The sequence below is a fragment of the Quercus robur genome, chromosome 6 (genome assembly GCF_932294415.1).
Source record: "Quercus robur chromosome 6, dhQueRobu3.1, whole genome shotgun sequence".
Classification (NCBI taxonomy): domain Eukaryota; kingdom Viridiplantae; phylum Streptophyta; class Magnoliopsida; order Fagales; family Fagaceae; genus Quercus; species Quercus robur.
In genome coordinates, this window is record NC_065539.1 from 44,578,300 (window position 1) to 44,602,127 (window position 23,828).

Genomic DNA, 23,828 nt, shown 5'->3' on the forward strand with positions numbered 1-23,828 from the left:
AATAATTAATTTAAAATATGATTTTTTTTTGAGAGAGAGTTTCAACTTATGACATTCACTCCAGATGATAGCTCTTTATCATCAGACTAAGACACCAATCAGTTTTTAGTGTAGGGGGAGATTAAATCTCAAATCTCTTATACAATCATAAGAGATTTTACTAGTTGAGCTAACTGGAATCTACTAGGATGAATTTAGAAATTTCTTCAAAAAGATGAATGTTGTGTCGGAAACTGTAAACAACATACCTTAGAAAGTAAGCAATATCTAGAATGCACGGCAATGAGGTTTTTCAAAGTCAGGCCCTCCTAAGAACGACTTGAAGCTTGACTTTCGTTCAGCGATATATGGCTGGCATCGGTCAGCATTGGCCATCCTTATCCTATTGTTTTCACAATAGTATTTTTTGACAACTGAAATTTTAGCCAATATGATAATGAACATTCCCATAAAATGGCTTAAATTGACCAAGTATAAAGAAATCTTCAAATTTCTCAGTTGATAGACTTATTTTTGTGAAGGTAAGAAACTTTGTTTGGGACTTGGAAGTAACATAAATGGATTGAAATAGAATTATTTTATAACATTATTACTATTGTACTTTTTATCTAAATTTATTGATGGTTAATGTTAATGCAAGAAAAATCAATAAGCTGATTGTCCAAATGTGAGTTCTGGAAGACATGCAAGAAAAATCACTCATGGAGTGTACCGGTGTGGTGTTTACCAATGACCTTCCGATACTTAAGTTAGAACTTCCAAGAGATCTTTACAACTCTAAACATGCAAGAGTTGAAATATTTCACACGTACCTTTGAAATTGGTAGTTAGGAATGGCAATGGGTCAGGTTTGGGGTGGGTTTCTTTATGCCCGAACTTGCCTTGTGGGCCGGTCCCATTACTTGAACCCGCCCCGTTTAATAAACGGGTTTTTTTAACCCCCAAACCCGTATTGTCATGCCTGGCCCAAAATCACAAACACAAACCCTAACACAAACACAAACATAGAAATCAAAAACACAAAAATTTCAGATTTATGATTTTCCCTTTCAAAATCACAAACATAAACACAAATCCTAACACAAACACAAAAAAAAAAAAAAAAAAAAAAAATCCTAACACAAGCATAAATAATCACATATACAAAAATTTTAGATTTATGATTTTCCCTTTCAAAATCAAACACAAACACAGAAATCACAAAAAAAAGGAGAGAAGAACATATCATTGAGAAATAGGAATGGCAATGAACCCAAAAAAAAAAAAAAAATGGTGGAGAATGAATCCAAATCATTGAGATTGAGTTACGGTGAGTCAGTGATAGAGGGTTAGTTGGCATGGATGGTGAGGTGAAGACGTAGGAAGGAGTGAGAGTAAGAGCGATTGAGGGGGGCAGCAGTGAGGTGGTGTGGGTCGGTGAGAGTGATTGAGATTGAGAGAGGGTAGTGGCTTAGATAACTGAGATTGTGAGAATGAGATAGGGTATTAGGGTTTGGAAGTGTGCGATGTGTATATATATATATATATATATATATTAAGAGTATTTAAGTAAACTTGCATATATGTGGGTTGGGTTCGGGGCGGGTATGCATAATACCTGAACTCGACCTAAACCTACTACGGGGTTGAATTATTAGAATCCAAACCCAGCCCTATTGTCTCACAAGTCGGGTAAACCCACCCTATTTAGGGTCGGGTCGGGCCGGGTCCCGTGAGTCGGGTACTTTTTGCCATCCCTATTGACAGTGTGATTTCACCCATTTCTCTTATAGGAGGTGTAGTGAGGGCATGCAGTAATTGGTAGTGTGATCTTTGGGGATTATTTTTATATTTAGAAGATGTGGGTTGGTTGCGGATCTTCGGGTGTGGTGACCAAGTATCGCTTTGGTCGCATGATTGTAGGGTAGTAGTTCTTGATGCTTAGATGGCTGAGACATCCTTGGACAGCTTTCCTGGACAAATAGGGCCTTTTGGACAAGGTATATGCTATAATTTATTCCTTATCATCATTAAATCTAAATCCATTTGCTTAAATTATTCCTAATTTTGAAGGGAATGAAAATTTGAGGCTTTGATGAGGGAAAATGGAGGAATGGATGTTACCTCATATTCATTTCATTCTTTTTCACTTAAACTCCCAAATAAAATCAAAACTCTTAAACAAGGGAATAATAGGAATGTTCTAAAATTATTCATTAACCTCCTCCCAAACGAAAGGCAAGTTTTCTGTGATTAAATCTAGATTTTTGTTCCTCAATGTAAGGGTTAATTACAATCATCCACTCTACACAATAGGAGTATGTGCAATATGTATCATAAACTTCAAAATTTTGCATTCAACAACATAATTCATATTAAGTTGAAATGTCCAATCTAAGTTAACAGCTAATGAGTATAAAACTTTTCGATTTAGTGGATAACTCTCTACCTCAAACCATGATAGATATGGCAGACAGTTTTCATAACACTTACAGAAGGTGTTACCCAAATAGTCAGCACTGAAAACCAAAGCCAATTCAAGAGAAATTAGGTAGGCTATGATAGTCGGTGGTTGCCATTATTGAATGAAAGTTTTGGTTTTGAGATCTGAATGTAAGTTAATTTCTTAAAGGTTCTTTGTTTGACTAAATGAAAAAAATATATTCTTTGAAAATTTCGATTCTCTTTGGACGGTGGGAACATTCAAAAAGAAAAGCACGTTATCTACATTCTTTGATCAACGAGGTCACATTATTACAAACGAAACCCTTTATTCTCAGTCTATAAATACCACCCTCAGATACTCAAGCTTGCAAACTACCTAAAGTAGTTCAGTAAACTCATCTATCCTCTCATTCTTCATTTGATCACTTTCATACTTCTCTTATCTCTAAGGTCATCATGGGTGTTTTCACTTATGAAACTGAGACCACCTCAATCATTGCACCCGCTAAACTATTCAAGGCTTTTGTCCTTGATGGTGACAACCTCGTCCCAAAGGTTGCACCTCATGCCATTAAGAGTGCTGAAATCGTTGAAGGAAATGGAGGTCCAGGAACCATCAAGAAGATCACCTTTGGAGAAGGTTAGTTTCTATATCCTAATCTCCAATGTATCATATATTTAGTATTCTAATCTCCAGTGTGTTAATTTTTCCTCCTTCTCAATTACATAATTAAGGTATAATTATTAGTATGATCTTTGGCTCTCAAAAATAAGAACTTTACCTCCAAAGTAATAAAATGGATCAGATACAATTACTAATTTATTTTTTGGCTCTCATGGCAACGTACGTAGATATTGTACAGAAGTAACAAAGTGTTTTCTTTAAATTTTTCAGGCAGCCAATTCAAGTATGTGAAGCACAGAATTGATGAGATTGACCACGTAAACTTCACATACTGCTACAGCGTGATTGAGGGTGATGCTTTGAGTGAAGTACTCGAGAAAATCTCATATGAGATCAAAATTGTGGCAAGCCCTGATGGAGGATCCATCTTGAAGAGCACCAGCAAGTACCACACAAAGGGTGAGCATGAGATCAAGGAAGAGCAAGTTAAGGCAGGCAAAGAGAAGGCTGCGGGACTTTTCAAGGCTATTGAGAGCTACCTCTTAGCACATCCTGATGCCTACAACTAAACCTTGTGTTGTGTATCTGTCCCCTCAACCATGAGCAAATCTTGTGGCTTTCATGTTTTATTTTTAGCCAATCCTGCTTTTGGGCTTGCTAATAATTAAAGGTGTTTTTTTTGGTTTTGATTCATGTGATATTTTAGCTGGAAGAGCTAGAAGTGAATGTTAAATTACACTATAAATACATAAATGTAATGAAATCATCTTGAAATTAAAGTACTACTTGCAAATGATGTGTGCACGACTCTCCCAACCCCACCAAAAGTGTGTGAATTTGAGAATTTAGTGGGATTTGTATTATATAATGGCTAAATTCCTGTTGGAGTGCAAAACATTACAACCTCAGAAAGGACTAAACCAAATTTATGTCATACTTGAAAAGGATCAGTTAATTTACAAGAATTTTATTGATAGATGCTCTAAGGACATTGGTTAATGAATCATTTTAGGAAAATTTTAATGAAAAAAAAAAGTAATTGAATTTTTTTTACAGCCACTCTTTCAATTTTTCATAAAAGTATTATTAAAAAATGTCCAAAGGGTATTTTACAAAACCCGCTTTTTAGATCCAAAATACAAGTGCTTCAAAATCTCTCTCTCTCTCTCTCTTTGGGGGGGGGGGGGGGGTGGGTAAAGGTAGTAATTTTTTTTTTTTTTTTTTTTTTTTAATTTCTAAACTCATATAAGTGCTAATCATGCAGCTCATAAGCTTATTATTATATTACAACACTTATACATAGATAGCCATGGGTACCTTGGTGAAAGAGTGGATTAGGTTCACCAATCATTAGTTAATGCTTAAGCATATTGTGGATTTGGATGTGTCTAAAGTTTTTCTTGTTATTTTGGGCTTTAGGATTGAGACTACAGCTAATGAATATGAATGTGTGAACTAAAGTCTCACATGAAAGAAAAATAAAATTTTTTAGAAGTTAATATAACAAAATTGGCCGTAATTTTAGTCAAGCTTTTCAACAAATTGAGTATCTTCCCTAGAAAAAAGGTAACTAATTGTTTTATATGACAAAGGAATGCATTAGTACTTTACAGTTTACATTAGTAATTTTCAAATAATTATAGGTAAACATAAATATGATGTTAGTGATAGATCTATATTAGAATTAATAAGAATTTGACACATCAATAGTTTGTAAAAATTGATGAACTCTGGGATATCAGTGGACTGAAAATGCCGGGCCTTGGTAAACTTGCGATTGAATCCTGAGAAAACAAGTAAAAACTCAGAGGAGACCGGTGGTAGCCGGCCAAGAACCCTCCGATGGTGAAGTTAGTCTCTGACTGAAGAAATGTAAACTTAGTTTCTCAAGAACAGAATGCCTTACTCTTTCATTGACGTGTACTTATATAGTATACGGGAAGCGGTTACTTGTTTAGTAACCGCTCCTACAGTTGGGGAATCCAACAAGCTCGGAAATTAACTTCCGTAACTGATGTAGAAGTTCGTATTTCACAACGGTTGGGCTTGGCTGGCGACGGTTCGTTCTTCCACCGGGCGGAGACGTAGTAATCCTCCCTCTTGTCTTTTACAGACGAGGAATGGTAGCGAGCTCGTTCGTCCTTGTCAGACGGACGAGTGCTAAGAAGCCCGTCTGTCCTTAAGGACGGACGGAGGTCAGTAAGCTCGTCTGTCCCGTCTACCTTGAGGACAGACGGATGAGTAACCAATGACTTACCTCGTCAATCCTTTGGACGACGCGCATGGACAGAAGATAACTTAGCAAATTTTCGTTACACATCAAAAATATTGTAAAATAGTTTGTGGCAACCTTTTTTTTTTTTTTTTTTTTTTTTAATACAAGATAGAATTTTTACTTTAGCATAATCTAAGTGTATATGTGTGTGAAACTCCCTCCTGGAGACTTGAACCTTGGCCCTTACCCTTTACACCCCACAATCACTTATACTTGTGCAGTGACCATCGCACCAAAGGTGCGTGGTGGTAGTTTGTGGCAACTCTTACTCTAATGTTTTTTAGCTAAATCATTATTAGTGCTTAACTACTCATGCATGGACTTAAATCTATCACAAAGGGCGGTTTCACTTAAAGCATTAATCATTAAGCGCAGAAAGTAGTATTCCTAAAGTTCAAGTAGAAAAAGTACTTATTGAAATGGGGGGCTCAATGTTAATATGTAGAATGTTTAACTTTTGAATAAGAACTTAATCGAAATGGATGATGACCATTATTCTAACAGTCCCGACCATGTGCCCAGAGTCCTCTTGGTAAGTGGAATATTTGTTTAGAAATTTTAAAGTAATTTTCTTATTCTTTTAGTATAGTTTTGGGTTGTTTTGAAGTTTTTTGTTATTACTGTTCTTGTGTTCATTGTTGTGTTTAATTAATTTTTCATTCATGAAAAATACTTATCTTAATTTTGAGAAAAAATTACTATATATGACCTTGCAAAATATTTTTTTAACAAACTACTAATAATGTGCCACTTATTATTATTATTATTATTATTATTATTATTACTAGTGAGTTGTCCATGCGATGCACGGATAATTTTATGATATTTTATGTAAGGCAGTTTTGGATAATGTTATACATATATTATATAAAAAAAAAAAACTAAATTAGAGTAAAAGAAATATATACATTTTGAGATATCAAAAAATTAGTTTAATAGCTTCACTGCATATTTGTAGCATTTTTAAGGTAAGAATAATTTTTTAAAAAAGAAAAAATAATGAAACAAAAAAAAAAAAAAAAATGCAGAAGAGTAATGGTACCATGAAAATCAACTAATTTGTATTGTATTCACATATTTCGTACCATGAAATGAAAGTATGCCCAACTCTTTGACCATCTTTCATTCATTGATAGTGCGACATTAAAACATGGTGTGGGTAAGTGTATATGCATGTGTCATATAGATGATTTAAAATTAAATCATGGAAGAATATGGCTATAAATTGCGCACCAAATATTCTCTCTACTTATATACCCAAAACAAAAACTATCCAACCAAGTTACCTAAACCTAAATCATATTTAAGCCCTTAATTTAAAAAGAAAAAATGAAAAAAAAATAACCCGTAGGGGTTTCGGCATCTTGATGGTGGTGGGAGACCAGTATAACAGAGATGGTGATCTCTCAGATTCCTCTCTCTCTCTCTCTCTCTTTCAAATATTTTGTGCGTCTTTTATTTTGGTAATATATAGTGAAATAGTGCGTTTTATTTAACAATCCACAACATTTTTGTGTCTCTCTATCTCTCTCTAGGGTCTTATTTGATTAGTTATTACTAATAGTCCTTACTTATTTTATTTTATTTTTTTTAAATACTAAAATAGTGAGTATGCTAAAAGACATTTAAAATAGAGAAAGGTGTGGTGTAAGCTTAGGCAATTAATGAGATATTAATGAGATAACAGTAATATAAGTTAATGTGAACTTTTGGGTAATAGTAAAAAAAAATTTAATGAAAGAGGTAAAAAAAAGGTTAAATGCAAAATTAGAGCGCTACTTGGCAGGACATCATGCACTCCCGCATGAGGTTTCTGTGTTTATATATATATATATATATATATATATACACATTTACATATATATTGATTTTCATGGCATCATATAAAAAAAGTACGCAGCAAGTGATTTTCCATGCAGGCAGCCAATTTAACTATGCGAAGCAAAATGAGATTGACAATGCAAACTTCACACATGGCTATAGTTTGATTGAAGGTGATTCTTTGATTGACACACTCAAAAAAATATTGTATGAGATCAAGCTAGTGGCCTGATAGAGGATCCATCTTGAAAAGCACTTAAGGAGTCAATTTTGTATTGAAGGTCGTTTTGGTTTAGTCAAGGGAATGAAATATTTCGCTACCGATTGATACTGGTGACCTATTTCGTGATTACAACTATTTATATATTTCTATACATATATATGTTTGTATTTATTTATGTGATTATGAATTTATATATATATATATATATATATTTAACAACATCAAAATTTAAAATCCACATATTTTATAACCCAAAATATTAGTCTAAGTACATTAACTAATATATTAGCTTTAATAAAAATCAAAATTTTAACATTTTTTTTTATTGTACCATCTAAAACGTCAATACCAGCCGAAACACCTGAAATATGCTTGGTACAACCTGATATTTTTTTGGTACATTTTAAATGAGTACCAGTATCGAGTCAATGGCAAGTATGATTTATTTTCCTAGTATGGCTAGTACCGGTACAGTATTGATTTCCTTGAAAGCACTTGTAAGTACCACACCAAAGGTGACCACGAGATTAAGGAGGAGCAAATTAAGGCCGGTAAACAAAAGGCTATGAGACTTTTTGAGGTTGTTAAAGGGCTACCTCTTGGCAAATCCTGATGCCTATAACTAAAGCTTGTTTTTATTTCACCTTTTTTTTTTCTTCCAAAGGACGATTACTTAAGCTTAATAGCATTACATTAACCCTTTTCATTAAAAATTGTAACTCTTGAGGCTCTACACCATAAAATAATCTGTATAAATAAAATTTTAAATTAATAAGTGGCATTAGTAACTTTCCACTAATGTTCATATCCAATAAATGAAAAATATATTCTTAGTTATACTTTATATTAGAATCCCTATATATATAACACTCGTCATTGTTATCCTCACACAAATCATAACCTCCTCTTTTGTTATTACACAACATACACTTTTTGTTATAGTCTTGTAACACAAAGAATTACTCCAATGGTGATGACATCTTCCAAGTGCTTCATCTTAGCTTTATCCATTGCAATGTCCATCTTGAGCATTGATGTTAACTTTACAACTTGCCATATTTTACAATCTTCTCAATCCACTACTCAAACCTTGCGAATCATACCTACGTTGTCTAAGGCAACACTGCCACCTTTGCTTTCATTACTAACATTGCCAAAGCTAACATTGCCACCTTTGCCTTCATTGCTGACACTGCCAAAGCCAACATATCAACCTTTGCCTCAGTTGCCAAAGCCAATACTACCAGTACCACCTTTGTCTTCGTTGTCAAAACCCAGATTTTCTTCTATCCCTACCATTCCAACTCTGTCAAAACCAACATTGCCAACCATTCCCTCAATCACAAAAACCCCAAATACAAATGCTTAGTCTAAGTTCCTCAGGTAATTTAGATGAATTACAGGGTTTGCAATACTCAAAAATAAAAGAAAAAGCTATTGCATAGTACAAATGCATTACGATATTGAGGGATTCCTTGTTTCTAGTATATAATATATATCTCAAATGTTATGCGAAGATTTAATTTATGATTGTTTGTTATTTTATCGTGGTTTATTATGTATCATCCTAGAGTTTGATTTTACGTTATCATCCTTAATAATCAATTTCTGCAATACTTTTTCAAAACTTACGATTACCATTTCTCCTAATTTTTATCGATGTTATTAAGAAATGAGAACGATGCCTATCCATTAATATTGATATTGGTTGTTCAATGTTGACTTATCTTCTATTAGGATTAAAGCTTAAAGGCTCGAATAAGAGACAAATAAGAAATGTATACAAAGTTACAAATTTAGACAATAACATATGAAGAGCCAACATGAGAACAAAAGAAACTAATCGCTAACCCATGTGATACACAGGATAGTTAAATAGAAATTAAATATATTTATTTTGTTCAAGGTATTGACTTGAAAATATATGAAAATAAAAACAATTTGTTCAAAATAAAAGTTCACATAAAAAAAAAAAACACAGTACTTATAGAAACCTAAAACAACATAATTTCAAAAGATCACAAAAGTAATACATGTAAAATTTCATAATCTTAGAAGAGTAGGTGTTATCAATGCTAGTTGAACGTTACTTTTATGAATACCACCACAAGTTGAATATTTCTTTTATGAACACTTCTTAGCAAATCTATCATTATACATGGACATTTGTCCATTTGCATATTCCATATTTCTATGGTTTATGAATTGGTTCTGCAACTGTGGATGTGAAACTTATGAGATATTTGTCTTCTTGTACTCATTTCCTCCATGAAAGCAGGATCATAATTGAATTGGGTTATCTACTTTTTGTCAATGCTAAATCAAACCTATCATACCTCTAGGAAATATCAGCAACCCCTTGTTAAAAAAACATTTATATACAATACATTTTTAATTGATAAATAGTAATAAAAATCAGACATAACTTACCTTGATTAGATCAACAATAGAGCATCACATTTCTTACCTATCTTCCTCCTTACGACTCTCCATGTATTATGGCTTCTAGAACTCATAAGAAATTTCATCAAACACCTTGTGTACATGTAAAAGAAACAACACTTAATTAAAGTGAACATTATTAAAAATGTCCATACTCAACTTTAAAATAGTAGCATAATAGTCATAAATCATTGCAAAACTATAAATGGAACAAGAAAAATCACTGTTCAATTCAAAGATTCAACCTAAATTAATCAAGGAAAACCCAAGAAAAAGCACAAAATTAACACTAAATGTATCATGACTTTGAGAAAAAAAAAATAGTAATGAATTGCTAATGGTGACAATTTGGGGAAAAAAAAACTTTATAGGAAAAAAATAATATGAAGAATTAAACAAACTTCACAACTTTGCAGATAATTCTTGTCATCTTTAGAGATCTTAAACCAACTATTTTCATTACAGAAACCAAAATACACACTCAATTGTTCCACTACTATAAACTATATAACAAACTGAGCTATAGCAAATCTTGGTAACACAAAATCTCATAAAGGATGTAAAAGCATATTCCAGAAGGTAAAAAACAACAAATTTTAAATAGATGTTTTCTTAAACAATACAATCATATGAAACTTGAAAGCAAGTTCAAAGAATAGGTGTAGCACATAAAAGCCAATCATTCGTTTTAAGTTGGAGAAACAAAATCCATCCTGGTTCAATTGAAAAAAGCATAAGAAAAATAAGTGGAGTTCTTTACACTATTTATATAAACCATTCATGCTATCCCTCATCCAAAATCATATATGGACCTTTTTTATGTCATACCTACATATCGGATCATAACAATTTTGTAACCAAGGGCCTATTATTAACATTCAATACTTTACCATAAAATCTGAAGCAAAAACCACAGCAGCCAATTCCAAATCATGAGTTTGGGTAATTTTGTTGTTCAAAATTATTTAATCGTCTAGAGGCATAAGCAACCTAGCCAGTCATTTTTTTACATCGCAAAAAATGACATTGAAAAAAGAAGGCCGACAAACACATCTCAACCTGATTAAATTAGCAACATAGCATTACATTCTTTACTTATCTTCTTCCTTACCAATCTCCAAGTAATATGACTCCTAGAATTACCAAAAAAAAAAAAAAAAAAAAAAAAAATCACATAGCCTTTTATCAAACAGTTTATGTACATGTAAGAGAGATGGGGATACTAAACACATCCAAAGAAATAGTTGTGTGCTTGAGGAGCTCTGGACACCCATGTTAGGAAGAAGTAGTAATATTAGTCTGTAAAGTTCCAAATTTCTAGTGCTTTTACTCACAATGTCAATCAAACATACTTGTTAAAATACCATGCTAGCTTCAAGAATATAGGCCTATTGTCAACATCACATCCACCTAGTGTCGGGGCAGTATAATTGTGCTTGATGGGGCAACTAGTCCACAACTACCTAAAAAGAGAAAGTACCCAATCCAAGTGGATTACCAGCTCGGCAATTACTTCAAACCATCCCACTTGAGCTCAGAGAAGTTTAGGAGAAAATTGTCTTATAAGTTAAAGACATCTGTCATCTACTCAATTATAAATTTTGAGGCTCTATTTATTAACCATGGCTTTTTTTTATTATTATTATTTTTTTAATTTTAGAAATTGGATTGAGAGCTTACCTTGGAAATTGGCATCTTTGCCCTCTCTGAGTCAATTAAGGAAAAATCAATATCAGCCACAACAATCAACTACATAAATGGGAGCATATCATCTGCAATTTGTAATATATAGTTAGCCTAATCGCATCTTGCTATTGGGAAATTAGGTTTTGAGCCACAAAAAAAAAAAAACTGTAAAAATCATTGAAAAACAAAGAATTGAAGTTGGCTTAGAGCCATGATATGATTGTTAGTATGAACATAATATTGTAAGGTGATGGGCGTTGTTTGTAATGTTGGGCTGCTTCCTACTGCACTAGGCCCGAGTTTTTTCTTGATAAGGGAGTTGGGACCAGTCCAACTGAAACCCACCTTGGTCTGGCTTGTGCACAAACTACACCATGTCTGCCAGGCTTTGGTTACATGCCCATGACAAGCAAAGCCGCTATAAAGAAGTTATGGCAGGCAGATATAATATGGATAACATAAGAAAATATAGTCACTCCTTTTAACTACAATAAATAAAAGTGAGCAACAAAAGGCTCTCCGTACACAGTATAAGCTAAGTGAAGGATAAACAGAGTTAGCAAAATCAAAGTGTTAGTCTGCCATGCCAAGTAATACACGGGATTAAAACCAAGAAAGGGACAACCGTTCCCTCAACACGAGTAATCTCAAAGAAGAGATTAATTGTTTTGAGAGAATATGCCTAAATGGTCTTTGCCCAAATACAGATCTTCTGCCTTTTATAGAGAGCAAGGCTATTGAGGGAGAGAGAAAATCAACCTATTGGTGCATGCTTACCGTTCTAAACTCTTCGTTTTTCTTTTCCTCTTCTTCCTACTTCTTAGTTTTCTTTTTCTTTTGTTTTACTCCCTTTTCTTTTCAATGTTTACTTCGGGGTTATGTTTTTCTCTAGAAATTCTTATTATTGTGATTTTTCAAATCTCTTTCTCAGTGCACAGCAAGGGGTCCTTTATAGAGCCTGCTGTGACTGGTATTTACTGTTTTAGCCCTTAACTGTCTTTGTCTGGTGTGGGTGTCCTTGCCAACCACTTACTGATCATCAGTGGTTTAGCCACCACCACTTACCTATGCTGGCTGTGCCGCTCCCCTCTATTAGACAAAGAAGGCTATTTTATTTATTTGCTTGTTGTGGCTTTTCTACCTGTTACAGTGTGTGTGCTCTCTCTCTTTATCCCTTATGGCATGCACCTGGTGGTTCCAACTCATCCTTGCTTCTTTTGGGTGGCATGTCATCTCAGCAGGACATTAGATCCTGAGCAAGAACCCTAGAATAGGTTTTTTCCCTCTCCCCACCGCCAGGCCATGCCTTCTGACCCATGACCCACCACTTCCTATATTGGCTGGGTATAGGTTGGTGGTGCCTGGGTCTTGTGCGTGTTTCACCTTCTTCACCTGCCGCTTATGCGTTTGCCATGTTCTGGAGATTGGTTTATACGTTTTGCCGTGCACTTTTGGCTTTTTATGGCGTGAGTTGTTTTCTGATCTGCCATTCTTTATGACTTACTTCTTTTGGGGATTGGACCTTGTTAGATAATGGGCCTTCCTTCCCCCGGCCTATTTTGTGTTCACTCCGTGGCCTTGTTAACATTTTCCTGCCATACCACTCTGCTATTCCTACTGTAATGTTGTTTGACTTAATCCTACTGGGCCTCTTTGGGCTTGTTGTTTATTTCCCTCATAGTGACTCAGTGTGTTCATTGGGCCTTTTCTTACACTATTTGCAAGCTCCTGTGTTCCATTTCCCTTTTGGGCATTCTTGGTCCATTTGCTTTCCTTGGGCTTCCTCGGCCCTTTTCCAATCCTGCTTTCCCATGGGCCTTTACTAACTCTCTTAGGTTTCCCTGTCCCAATTACTTTATACTTCATCCTTGGGACTGATGGGTCTTCCATTAGCCTCTTACTTTCTTTGCTTGCATTACTTTGGGCCTTTTGTGGCCCATTCTTGCTTTTCTACATACTGCCCATGGGTTTGTTTCCTCTCTCTTTCCGGGCCCATTCAGGCTCGTTTGCTTCTTCAGGACCTACTTTATGAGTCCGTGAGCCATTCATTCCTGCCACTTGGGTTTAATGGCTTTTTCTTGCTTGCTAACTTTGGTCTGCCCATGTTGTTGGGCCTTTTCTCTTACTGGGTTTGCCAAAAATGAGCCTTAACAAATATTTGCTAATATTTTGATTGAGTTTGCTAAATGATTGCAAGCATTTGCAGATTTGCATGCACCATAATAACCAAATCATGTTGAAATAATAAAATTTGTCCTAGTTTGCGGGGGTCATTACTCATTAGTTTATAGTCTCAATCTCCATGTTAAAAACATACTTGTTAAAAACCAATAAAAATTGCATACAAAGAAAAAGGGAAAAATAAAGTCCAATACCAGAAATCCAATCCAAAGGAAGAAGAAGAAGACATGGAAACTCTGCAAAAAAAAAAAAAAAAAAAAAAAAAAACTAAAATTAAGACAAAAGAGAAAGAGGAATGATATGCAATGCTAGTTATGTAATACTGAAAATAGAGTATTACACAACCAATGATAAAAAAGAATTCTAACTAAATAGTTGAACTTTTTCTTTTTCCTGATAGCCATAGCAAATTCATGTTCATTTGTAAGTGAATTTAATATCAGGGTTTGAATTATAATTTGTGTGCTTGATTGAATAATTTAAAAATGGAAAATAAATTGAATATAAATTAAGTCAAATCAATGTCAGGATCATGTAAGAAAACATTTTTTTTCACATTAAATTCAGTAAAGAAAATTGAGTATAGCAGATACACAGCAAACAGAATTAGTGAAAAAAACCTTCAACTGATCCAAGTTCAATCAAACATAAACTCTATCAATTTATTTAAAATAAAAATCAGACATAGTAACTTCATTTTTTTGCTTAGCATCAAGACAATAAAATTTACTATTTAATTCCCACGTTACTATCATAGTATCATCATAAGAGAATCAGATTAAATGTTATGAAAGGATAACATGAGTAAGACCTGGTAGTTGAAGGAATTGAGTTTTATTAAAAATTTGTGAAAAAAAATTGGTTAGAAAATTATGAATATTATCCTGCACCCATTATAGATCAGCAAATCTGGCCTTAGTATCATATAAATTAAGTACCAACACATAGTGAATAAGAGAAGGGAGGAATAATTTGTACTTTTTGGCCAATCTGCTAGTGTCGGGCCCCCCCCCCCCCCCCCCCAAGCTTGGCCAGCAACTTTGTGAGGAACTACTTTCTTCTTGGTTTCTGCATTGTGCTCAATCTCACTGCTTGCAAGGGCAACCTTTACATTCTCAAGTGCTTCTAGTGTAATTGAAACAATTGTTGTGCTTGTTCAAATACAACACTTTTAATTATAAAAATATAATATTTATTGATAAAGTAAAGAAAAAACAAAGATCAGAAACCATTTAATTTGATTTTGGGTAGAAATAAACCCAAAGACCCATCCGCATGATTTAATTCTCATTTTCTTTTGGTTATAGACAGATTGGTTCTCTTCCCAATCATTAAAAAAAATTGATTTCATGTCACAAAGGTGTAGAATGGTGGTTTTGGGAGTGGGTGTGGCTGTGGGTCTTTGTTTTGGACGAAGGAGAAGGGGAATGGTGGAGGAAGGTCAAAGGGTTTGCATTTTGTCCCTCAAAAGTGGAGATCGGTGGTTTGGGGAGCGGGTTTAGGCGTGAGTCTTTGTTTTGGAGGTAAAAAAACATCTATGACAATTAACAATATCAAAATTTTATTAATATATATACATACATACATACATACATACATATATATATATATTTATATATTTATATATATATATATATATATATGAAACAGAATGATAGCCAATGCAGATACACAACTAAAACTACAAATACAAAACAGAGTCAACAGATTCAGGAATACCCAAGTTTGAGATAACCAAGAAACTTAAATATGCAATCACATTCCAATTTCAAATTCTTTCTAGAAACATATTACCAATAAATATGCAAGAAACAAAATAGAATAAAGGAAAGGTAAATACCTGACTTTCCTCGACTTGTAGTACAAAGAATCATATGTAACCCCTCCTTAATCATGTTCAGCTACAAACTCTAGCACATTTGCCTTCATTGTCAAAACCCACATTGTCTTCTATCCCTAAGTTGTGAAAAGGGTTTTGAAAATAATTGTGTTCCTATCATTGCCTTCTACAGTCATGCATATTGATAGATTTGGTGTTAAAGTTAAATGACATATTCTCTTTACACATAACATGTAAGCTTATTGTTTTTTTTTTTTGAAGGGGTGGGGGGTGGGGGGGAATTTTTGAGTTTGTTAATGATACTTGATGCCCCATTGTTGTTAGCAATTTTTAATACTAACATTTGCACCAAGAATTTACCTAAAAAAAGAGAAAAGAATGCACCTATCATTTGCGTGAGTTCCAGTTAACTCAACTGGTAAAATCTTTGATGATTGAATAAGAGGTCTGGGTTCAATCCCCGTCTAAACCAAAAACCAATTGGTGTTTTGGTTTGACGATAAAGAGCTATCATTAAGAGCGGATGCCATAGGTTGAAACTCTCTCCAAAAAAAAAAAAAAAAAAAAAAAAAAATTGCACCCATCATTTGCAAGTAATTTTAAGATTTCCAACTGATTTTTCATTATTACAAAAGTAAAACAACATTCTCGTTTCACTTTTCCAAATCTCAAAAAATCAGATGATGATCCCAAACCAGAAACTCCTTTATTTGCAAACCTGAGGCAGTCTTGGCAAGCCATAAAACAAAATGAAACCCACAACTTTAACTCCTTATAGTCACGAATGCAAAACACACACACAAACACAAGGTTTAGTTGTAGGCATCAGGGTGTGCCAAGAGGTAGGCCTCAATAGCCTTGAAAAGTCCTGCAGCCTTTTCTTTTCCAGCCTTAACTTGCTCTTCCTTGATCTCATGCTCACCCTTCGTGTGGTATTTGCTGGTGCTCTTCAAGACGGATCCTCCATCAGGGCTTGCCACAATCTTGATCTCGTATGAGATTTTCTCGAGTACTTCACTCAAAGCATCTCCCTCAATCACACTGTAACCATATGTGAAATTTGCGTGGTCAACCCCATCAATTCTATGCTTCACATATTTGAATTGACTGCCTGAAAAAATATAGTAAAAATACTAGTTACTTATCTCTTCCCCGGGATTCAAATCCAGGTTATCATTTATAAGAGAATCAAATAATGCCATTGAATCACAAAACTCTTAAAGAATATAATTTTTATTTTTAAGAATGAAAGATGATAGTAATGGCAATTTTCCCCTTCTAAAAAACAAGATAAGTACTTTTAATTGCTAAACAAATTAATGATGCGTTGGAGATGAGAGTACTAGAAACGAATTACCTTCGCCAAAGGTTATCTTCTTGATGGTACCGGGGCCTCCATTTCCTTCAATGATTTCAGCACTCTTAATGGCATGAGGTGCAACCTTTGGGATGAGATTATCAGCATCAAGGACAAAAGCCTTGAATAGCTTGGCTGGTGGGATAGCAGAGGTGGTCTCAGTCTCGTATGTGAAAACACCCATGATGACCTTGAGAGTTTGAAACTGGAAAGTGATGTGTTAACGTGTATTGTGTTATGGGCTTTAGGCCCAATTAGGTTACTTGTATAGCACACTTGTACTTATACTACACTCTACTTGTACTGCACACATATGCCTCCTATATAAAGGCAGTGATGTATATTCTTTTATTCAAGAAATACAATACAATCATTCAGTATTTCAAACATGGTATCAGAGCCACTGCTCTGACCTTTTCTTAGCAGTCTTGTCTTCATTAGTGTGAATTTCTTTTTAACAACGCTTCCGCTATCACACTGCCGCCGCAGCCTCTCGCCGTTGAACTTCCGACGTCATCCAGTCGTCGTCCTTGGGTTCCGGACCTGTAGTCGCCGTCGTTAAGGAGTTTCACACTGCACAGACCACTGCTCTTTGCATCGCCGCTGCAATTATTGCTCCGATTACGTTTTTGAAGGTACCACTGAGATCGTCCAGCGCCGATCTACACACTCGTGGAAGCCTCGTTGCCATCGGAGACTGCACGCGCCCCCACGCGCCGTTCAAAGTTGCTGTTCCGCCGATCACGCGCTACACGCGCCATTACGCGCCACAGCTTCTTTTCACGCGCCGACAACGCGCCGTCACGTGCCATCACGTGCCTCCACGCGCCACATCTTCTTTTCACGCTCCGACCACTCGCCATCACTCGCCGTCACGCGCCTCCAAGCGCTTCCACCCGCCGTCACGCGCCGTCACGTGCATTAACGGCCTCGCTGACGTCATCGCTGACGTCAGCCCTAATAGCTTGCTGACGTCACTGCTTGCGTCATCCGCTGACGTCACCTTCTGATCTGGATTTGACCGTTGACTTTCAGGTTGACCGTTGACTTTGACTGGCCGTTGACCGTTGACTTTTCCAGGGTTGACTTTTTTTTAGTCCAGGTTCTCCTTACCCAGTTTTTCGCGTAGATTTCATTTTTGCAGTCTATTTTTGCATATTTTGCTTCAAAATGAAGAATAAGGACAAGTCTTCTTCCGCTTGCAACAATCGTCGCCGACAATCCAACAAACGTTTTTGCAATTTTTGCAAACGTTTTGGCCATAATATTGAGACTTGCTATCAACGCAACAAATCAGCTGTTTCCATCTCTGCTGCTACTGTTGCTAACACTGAGAGTGTCCAACCTATGGCTCCCGTCTCTACAAAGTCTCAGTCTTCTGGATCCACTTTCACCATTTCTAGAGATGACCTTATAAATATCATCGCCAATGTCATTCGTATGGTTGGTAATGCATCTTATTCCTCTTCTCTCTCAGCTTTATCTGGTATGTCTCCTACCTCTTGGCTTATGGATTCTGCTTGTTGCAATCACATGACACCTCACTCGTCCTTATTTTCTGACCTTAAACCTGCACCGCACCCTCTTAATATTCGCACAGCAAATGGTTCCACAATGTCTGGTCATAGTATAGGTTCTGTTGCGACCTCCAATCTCTCAGTTCTTGGAGTCTTTAATGTTCCTGACCTTTCTTATAATTTATTTTCTGTTGGACAATTAGCTGAGTTGGGTTATCGCATTATCTTTGATTATTCTGGGTGTATTGTGCAGGATCCGAGGACGGGACAGGAGCTTGGGACTGGTCCCAGAGTTGGGCGTATGTTTCCCGTGGACAACCTTCGTCTTCCACTTGTTGTTCCAGTTTCTGTTGCTGCAGCTGCTACTGCTTCTTCAATTCCTTCCCTTGCACTTTGGCATGCTCGACTTGGTCATGCATCTTCCTCTCGGGTACAACAATTAGCTTCTAGAGGTTTGTTAGGTTCAGTGTCTACAAAAAATTTTGATTGTGTTTCGTGCCAATTAGGAAAACAACCAGCTTTGCCTTTCAATACTAGTGAATCAATATCCACTGATATCTTTGACCTTATTCATTCTGATGTTTGGGGCCCTTCTTCTGTCTCTAGTATTGGTGGATCTCGATATTTTGTTGTCTTTGTTGATGATTACTCTCGCTATAGCTGGATTTTTAATATGAAACATCGTTCTGAATTATTGCAAGTATATTCTAATTTTGCAAAAATGGTTGAAACTCAGTTTTCCAAACGCATCAAAATTTTTCGATCTGATAATGCTCTTGAATATACTCAATATGCTTTCCAAGCTGTTTTGAATTCCTATGGTACTGTTCATCAACTAACTTGTCCAGGTACCTCTCAGCAAAATGGTAGAGCCGAACGGAAACTTCGTCATATTCTTGACACTGTTCGTGCTCTTCTTCTCTCTGCCAAAGTTCCTGCTCCTTTTTGGGGTGAAGCTGCTCTTCATGCTGTTCATACTATTAATCGCATTCCGAGTCCGGTTATCCAAAATCAAACTCCATATGAGCGCCTTTTTGGGTCATGTCCAGACTATCACCACCTTCGCTCCTTTGGTTCTGCTTGTTTCGTTCTTCTTCAGCCACATGAGCATAACAAACTTGAGCCTCGGTCAAGGCTTTGTTGCTTTCTTGGCTATGGCGAAACTCAAAAGGGGTATCGGTGTTATGACCCTGTCTCTCATCGTCTTCGTATTTCTCGCAATGTTGTCTTTTGGGAACATCGCCTCTTTGTCGAGCTCTCTCACTTTCGTGCCTCCCTATCTTCCTCTTCTGTTTTAGATCTTTTTCCAGATGAGGCACATATTCCTTCTGTAGCTGCTCCTGATCCTCCTGTAATTGCTCCTGATTCTCTTGTAGACTTCTCTGTCCAACCACCAGATATCACTGATCCCTTTCCTAGTTCACCCTTTAATGAACAGGTGGAAGATGAACAGGTTGAAGACGAGCTACCCAACCCCAACCCTGAGCTTGGGTCCCCTGCTCCTGCTCCGCCTGAAGATCTTGCACAAGACATTCCACCTCGTCACTCAACTCGAGTAAGATCTATTCCTACACATTTACTTGACTATCATTGTTACACTGCTCTTGCTACATTACATGAGCCTCACACCTATCGTGAGGCTTCCACTGACCCTTTATGGCAGATTGCAATGAAAGAGGAACTTGATGCATTATCTAAAAACCATACTTGGGATTTGGTGACACTCCCTCCCGGGAAATCTGTGGTTGGTTGTAAGTGAATCTACAAGATTAAGACTCGCTCTGATGGGTCCATTGAGCGTTACAAAGCTCGTCTTGTTGCAAAAGGCTTTACACAGGAGTATGGGATTGATTATGAAGAGACCTTTGCTCCGGTTGCTCGTATCTCATCTGTCCGTGCCCTCTTAGCTGTTGCTGCTGCCCGTAAATGGGATCTTTTTTAGATGGATGTCAAAAATGCATTCCTTAATGGGGATTTACATGAAGAAGTTTATATGCAACCTCCTCCTGGTCTCTTTGTTGACTCAAACAAGGTTTGTTACCTTCGACGTGCACTTTATGGCCTTAAACAAGCTCCACGAGCTTGGTTTGCCAAATTCAGCTTTACCATCTCTCATTTGGGTTACATGGCCAGTCATTATGATTCTGCCTTATTTCTTCGTCGCACTGACAAAGGCACTATTTTACTTCTCCTGTATGTGGATGATATGATCATAACTGGTGATGACCTCAGTGGCATTTAAGAACTCAAGGATTTTTTTAGTCAGCAATTTGAGATGAAAGATCTTGGACATCTCAGCTACTTCTTGGGTCTTGAAATCACTCATTCTACTGATGGACTTTATCTTACTCAAGCTAAGTATGCTTCTGAGCTCTTGTCTCGAGCTGGACTCACTGATAGCAAGACTGTTGACACTCCAGTTGAGCTTAATGCGCATCTGACTCCCTCAGGGGGGAAACCATTGTCTAATCCCTCTTTTTACAGACGATTGGTTGGCAGCCTAGTTTATCTCATAGTTACTCGTCCAGACATCTCCTATGCTGTTCATCAGGTGAGCCAGTATCTGTCTGCTCCACGATCAACTCACTATGCTGCTGTTCTGCGCATTCTTCGATACTTGAAGGGCACCCTCTTTCATGGCCTTTTCTACTCAGCTCAGTCTCCTCTTGTACTCCGTGCATTCTCTGATGCTGATTGGGCAGGAGATCCTACTGATCGCAGGTCTACTACAGGTTATTGTTTTCTCTTTGGTTCTTCTTTGATTTCTTGGCGAAGCAAGAAACAAACCTTTGTGGCCCGCTCCAGTACTGAAGCAGAATATCGTGCTCTTGCTGATACCACATCTGAGCTCCTTTGGCTACGATGGCTCCTTAAGGATTTAGGTGTGTCCACCTCCTCTGCTACTCCCCTTTATTGTGACAACCAGAGTGCCATTCATATTGCTCATAATGATGTTTTTCATGAACGGACTAAACACATCGAGATTGATTGTCATTTTATCCGTTATCATCTTGTCCATGGTGCTCTTAAGCTTTTCTCCGTCTCCTCCAAAGATCAACTTGCAGATATCTTCACCAAGTCACTTCCTAAGGGACGCACTCGTGATTTGGTTGACAACCTCAAGTTGGTCTCACATCCACCTTGAGTTTGAGGGGGGCTGTTAACGTGTATTGTGTTATGGGCTTTAGGCCCAATTAGGTTACTTGTATAGCACACTTGTACTTGTACTACACTCTACTTGTACTGCACACATATGCCTCCTATATAAAGGCAGTGATGTATATTCTTTTATTCAAGAAATACAATACAATCATTCAGTATTTCTAACATGATGAAATGAAGATTGAAAGGAGGGTTGATTGAACTTGGGAGTTTTTGAGTTGGCAAGAAGTGAGTACTAGAGGGTGGTATTTCTAGCCTAAATGAATTCAAGATCAAAGAATTCTCTTAATTTCTTATCTTTTATTTTTTGGACGACCTCATTATGACAAGGGTGATAATTTTCTAAGAAAAGCATTTATAATTTAGTCAAAGAAAGCACATTTGCAAATTGGTCTAATAAAATACACCCCATTTGATTCCAAATGCCGTCTTGACCACATTTTATTTCCGAGATATGTAACAAAAAGTCTCTAAAGACATGTGAAGGGAACAAACTTATGGCTCTTGAGAGCTCACAGTAACAAGATAATAAAACAAGGTGAGGGAACCTAAGTAGCATTTGGATTTTTTAGAACTTCATATTAGTGCTTTCTGCCTTCTGGAATATAATTTGTAGATTCATGATCAAATTACAAATCATTCATTTAGTGTTACTTTAGATAGAAAGATAGATGGATGACACAAGCCACAAGGTAAGATCATCGAAAGTAAGCTACATGTTGCAGCATCTCAAAACAGAGGAATGGTCAAAGTAAATTGACATCTCAGTAATCATGGCAAAATTTTTGCAAGAATGATCAGACTTGGAAGAGAATCCATATATGAGGGTGTAGATGAATTTTATTCATGAATCTATTTATTTTTATTTTTATTTTTTGGAGCTAAGAATATACTCTTAAAATAAATGAGCTGGATTATACGTGTGATATTGGTGAGAATTCGTTTTATTATTAAAATTTTTTTATTGAACAATAAATATTCTGTTGTGTCATTTAGAATTTTAATTGATTTGACTCTAAATATACTTTAAATTTGTAAGATTTAATCTGAACATTAAATTTATCTATTTAAAATGTAGTGTATCAATTTTCAAAAGTTAATTAAATGCTAATAATTAATTTAAAATAGGATTTTTTTTTGAGAGAGAGTTTTAATTTATGATGTCCACTCCAGATAATAGCTCTTTATCATCAGACTAAGACACCAATAAGATTTTGGTGTAGGCGGAAATTAAATCTCAAATCTCTTATACAACCATCAGAGATTTTACTAGTTGAGCTAACTGGAACCCACTAGGATGAATTTAGAAATTTCTTCAAAAAGATGAATGTTGTGTTGGAAATTGTAAACAACATACCTTAGAAAGTAAGCAATATCTAGAATGCACGGCATTGAGGTTTTTCAAAGTCAGGCCCTCCTAAGAACGACTTGAAGCTTGACTTTCATTCAGCAATATATGGCTGGCATCGGTCAGCATTGGCCATCCTTATCCTATTGTTTTCACAATAGTATTTTTTGACAATTAAAATTTTAGCCAATATGATAATGAAACCATTCCCATAAAATGGCTTAAATTGACCAAGTATAAAGAAATCTTAAATTTTCTCAGTTGATAGACTTATTTTTGTGAAGGTAAGAAACTTTGTTTGGGACTTGGAAGTAACATAAATGGATAAATGGATTGAAATAGAATTATTTTATAACATTATTACTATTGTACTTTTTATCTAAATTTATTGATGGTTAATGTTAATGCAAGAAAAATCAATAAGCTGATTGTCCAAATGTGAGTTCTGGAAGACCTGCAAGAAAAATTACTCATGGAGTGTACCAATGTGGTGTCTGCCAATGACCTTCCGATACTTAAGTTAGAACTTCTAAGAGATCTTTTACAACTCTAAACATGCAAGAGTTGAAATATTTCACATGTACCTTTGAAATTGGCAGTTAGGAATGGCAACGGGTCAAGTTTGGGGTGGGTTTCTTTATGCCCAAACTTGCCCCGCGGGCCGATCCCATTACTCGAACCTGCCCCGTTTAATAAATGGGTTTTTAAAACCCCCAAACCCATATTGTCATGCCTAGCCCAAAATCACAAACACAAACCCTAACACAAACACAAATATAGAAATCAAAAACACAAAAATTTCAGATTTATGATTTTCCCCTTCAAAATCACAAACACAAACACAAATCCTAACACAAACACACAAAAAAAAAAAATAAAAAAAATCCTAACACAAACATAAATACAATAATCACAAATACAAAAATT

At 35.9% G+C, this 23,828-nt stretch overlaps 2 protein-coding genes across 5 annotated transcripts in view; one reads left to right on the forward strand and one right to left on the reverse strand.

Moving 5' to 3' along the window:
* The window catches only part of LOC126688962 (major allergen Pru ar 1-like), a 33,197-nt gene extending 11,442 nt beyond the window's left edge, over positions 1 to 21,755 (reverse strand). The window contains exons 1-3 of one of the 4 annotated variants that reach the window (XR_007644378.1): positions 21,721 to 21,754; positions 16,875 to 17,087; positions 16,236 to 16,628 (exon numbers count right to left, since the gene is read on the reverse strand). Coding sequence is in view for 3 of the 4 variants with exons in the window: in XM_050383921.1 (XP_050239878.1) it covers positions 16,330 to 16,628; positions 16,875 to 17,058 (483 nt within the window). In the remaining variant the exon portion in view is untranslated. Of the gene's footprint in view, positions 1 to 16,235; positions 16,629 to 16,874; positions 17,088 to 21,720 lie in introns of all 4 variants that reach the window. The other 3 variants (XM_050383921.1, XM_050383919.1, XM_050383920.1) reach the window with 3 other exon arrangements.
* Positions 2,817 to 3,842, forward strand: LOC126688964 (major allergen Pru ar 1-like). Its single transcript, XM_050383922.1, has 2 exons — positions 2,817 to 3,064; positions 3,320 to 3,842. Exons 1-2 carry the CDS (start codon positions 2,881 to 2,883, stop codon positions 3,616 to 3,618), a joined length of 483 nt encoding a protein of 160 aa, XP_050239879.1. The 5' UTR covers positions 2,817 to 2,880; the 3' UTR covers positions 3,619 to 3,842.
* Positions 21,756 to 23,828: the final 2,073 nt, after the last annotated feature.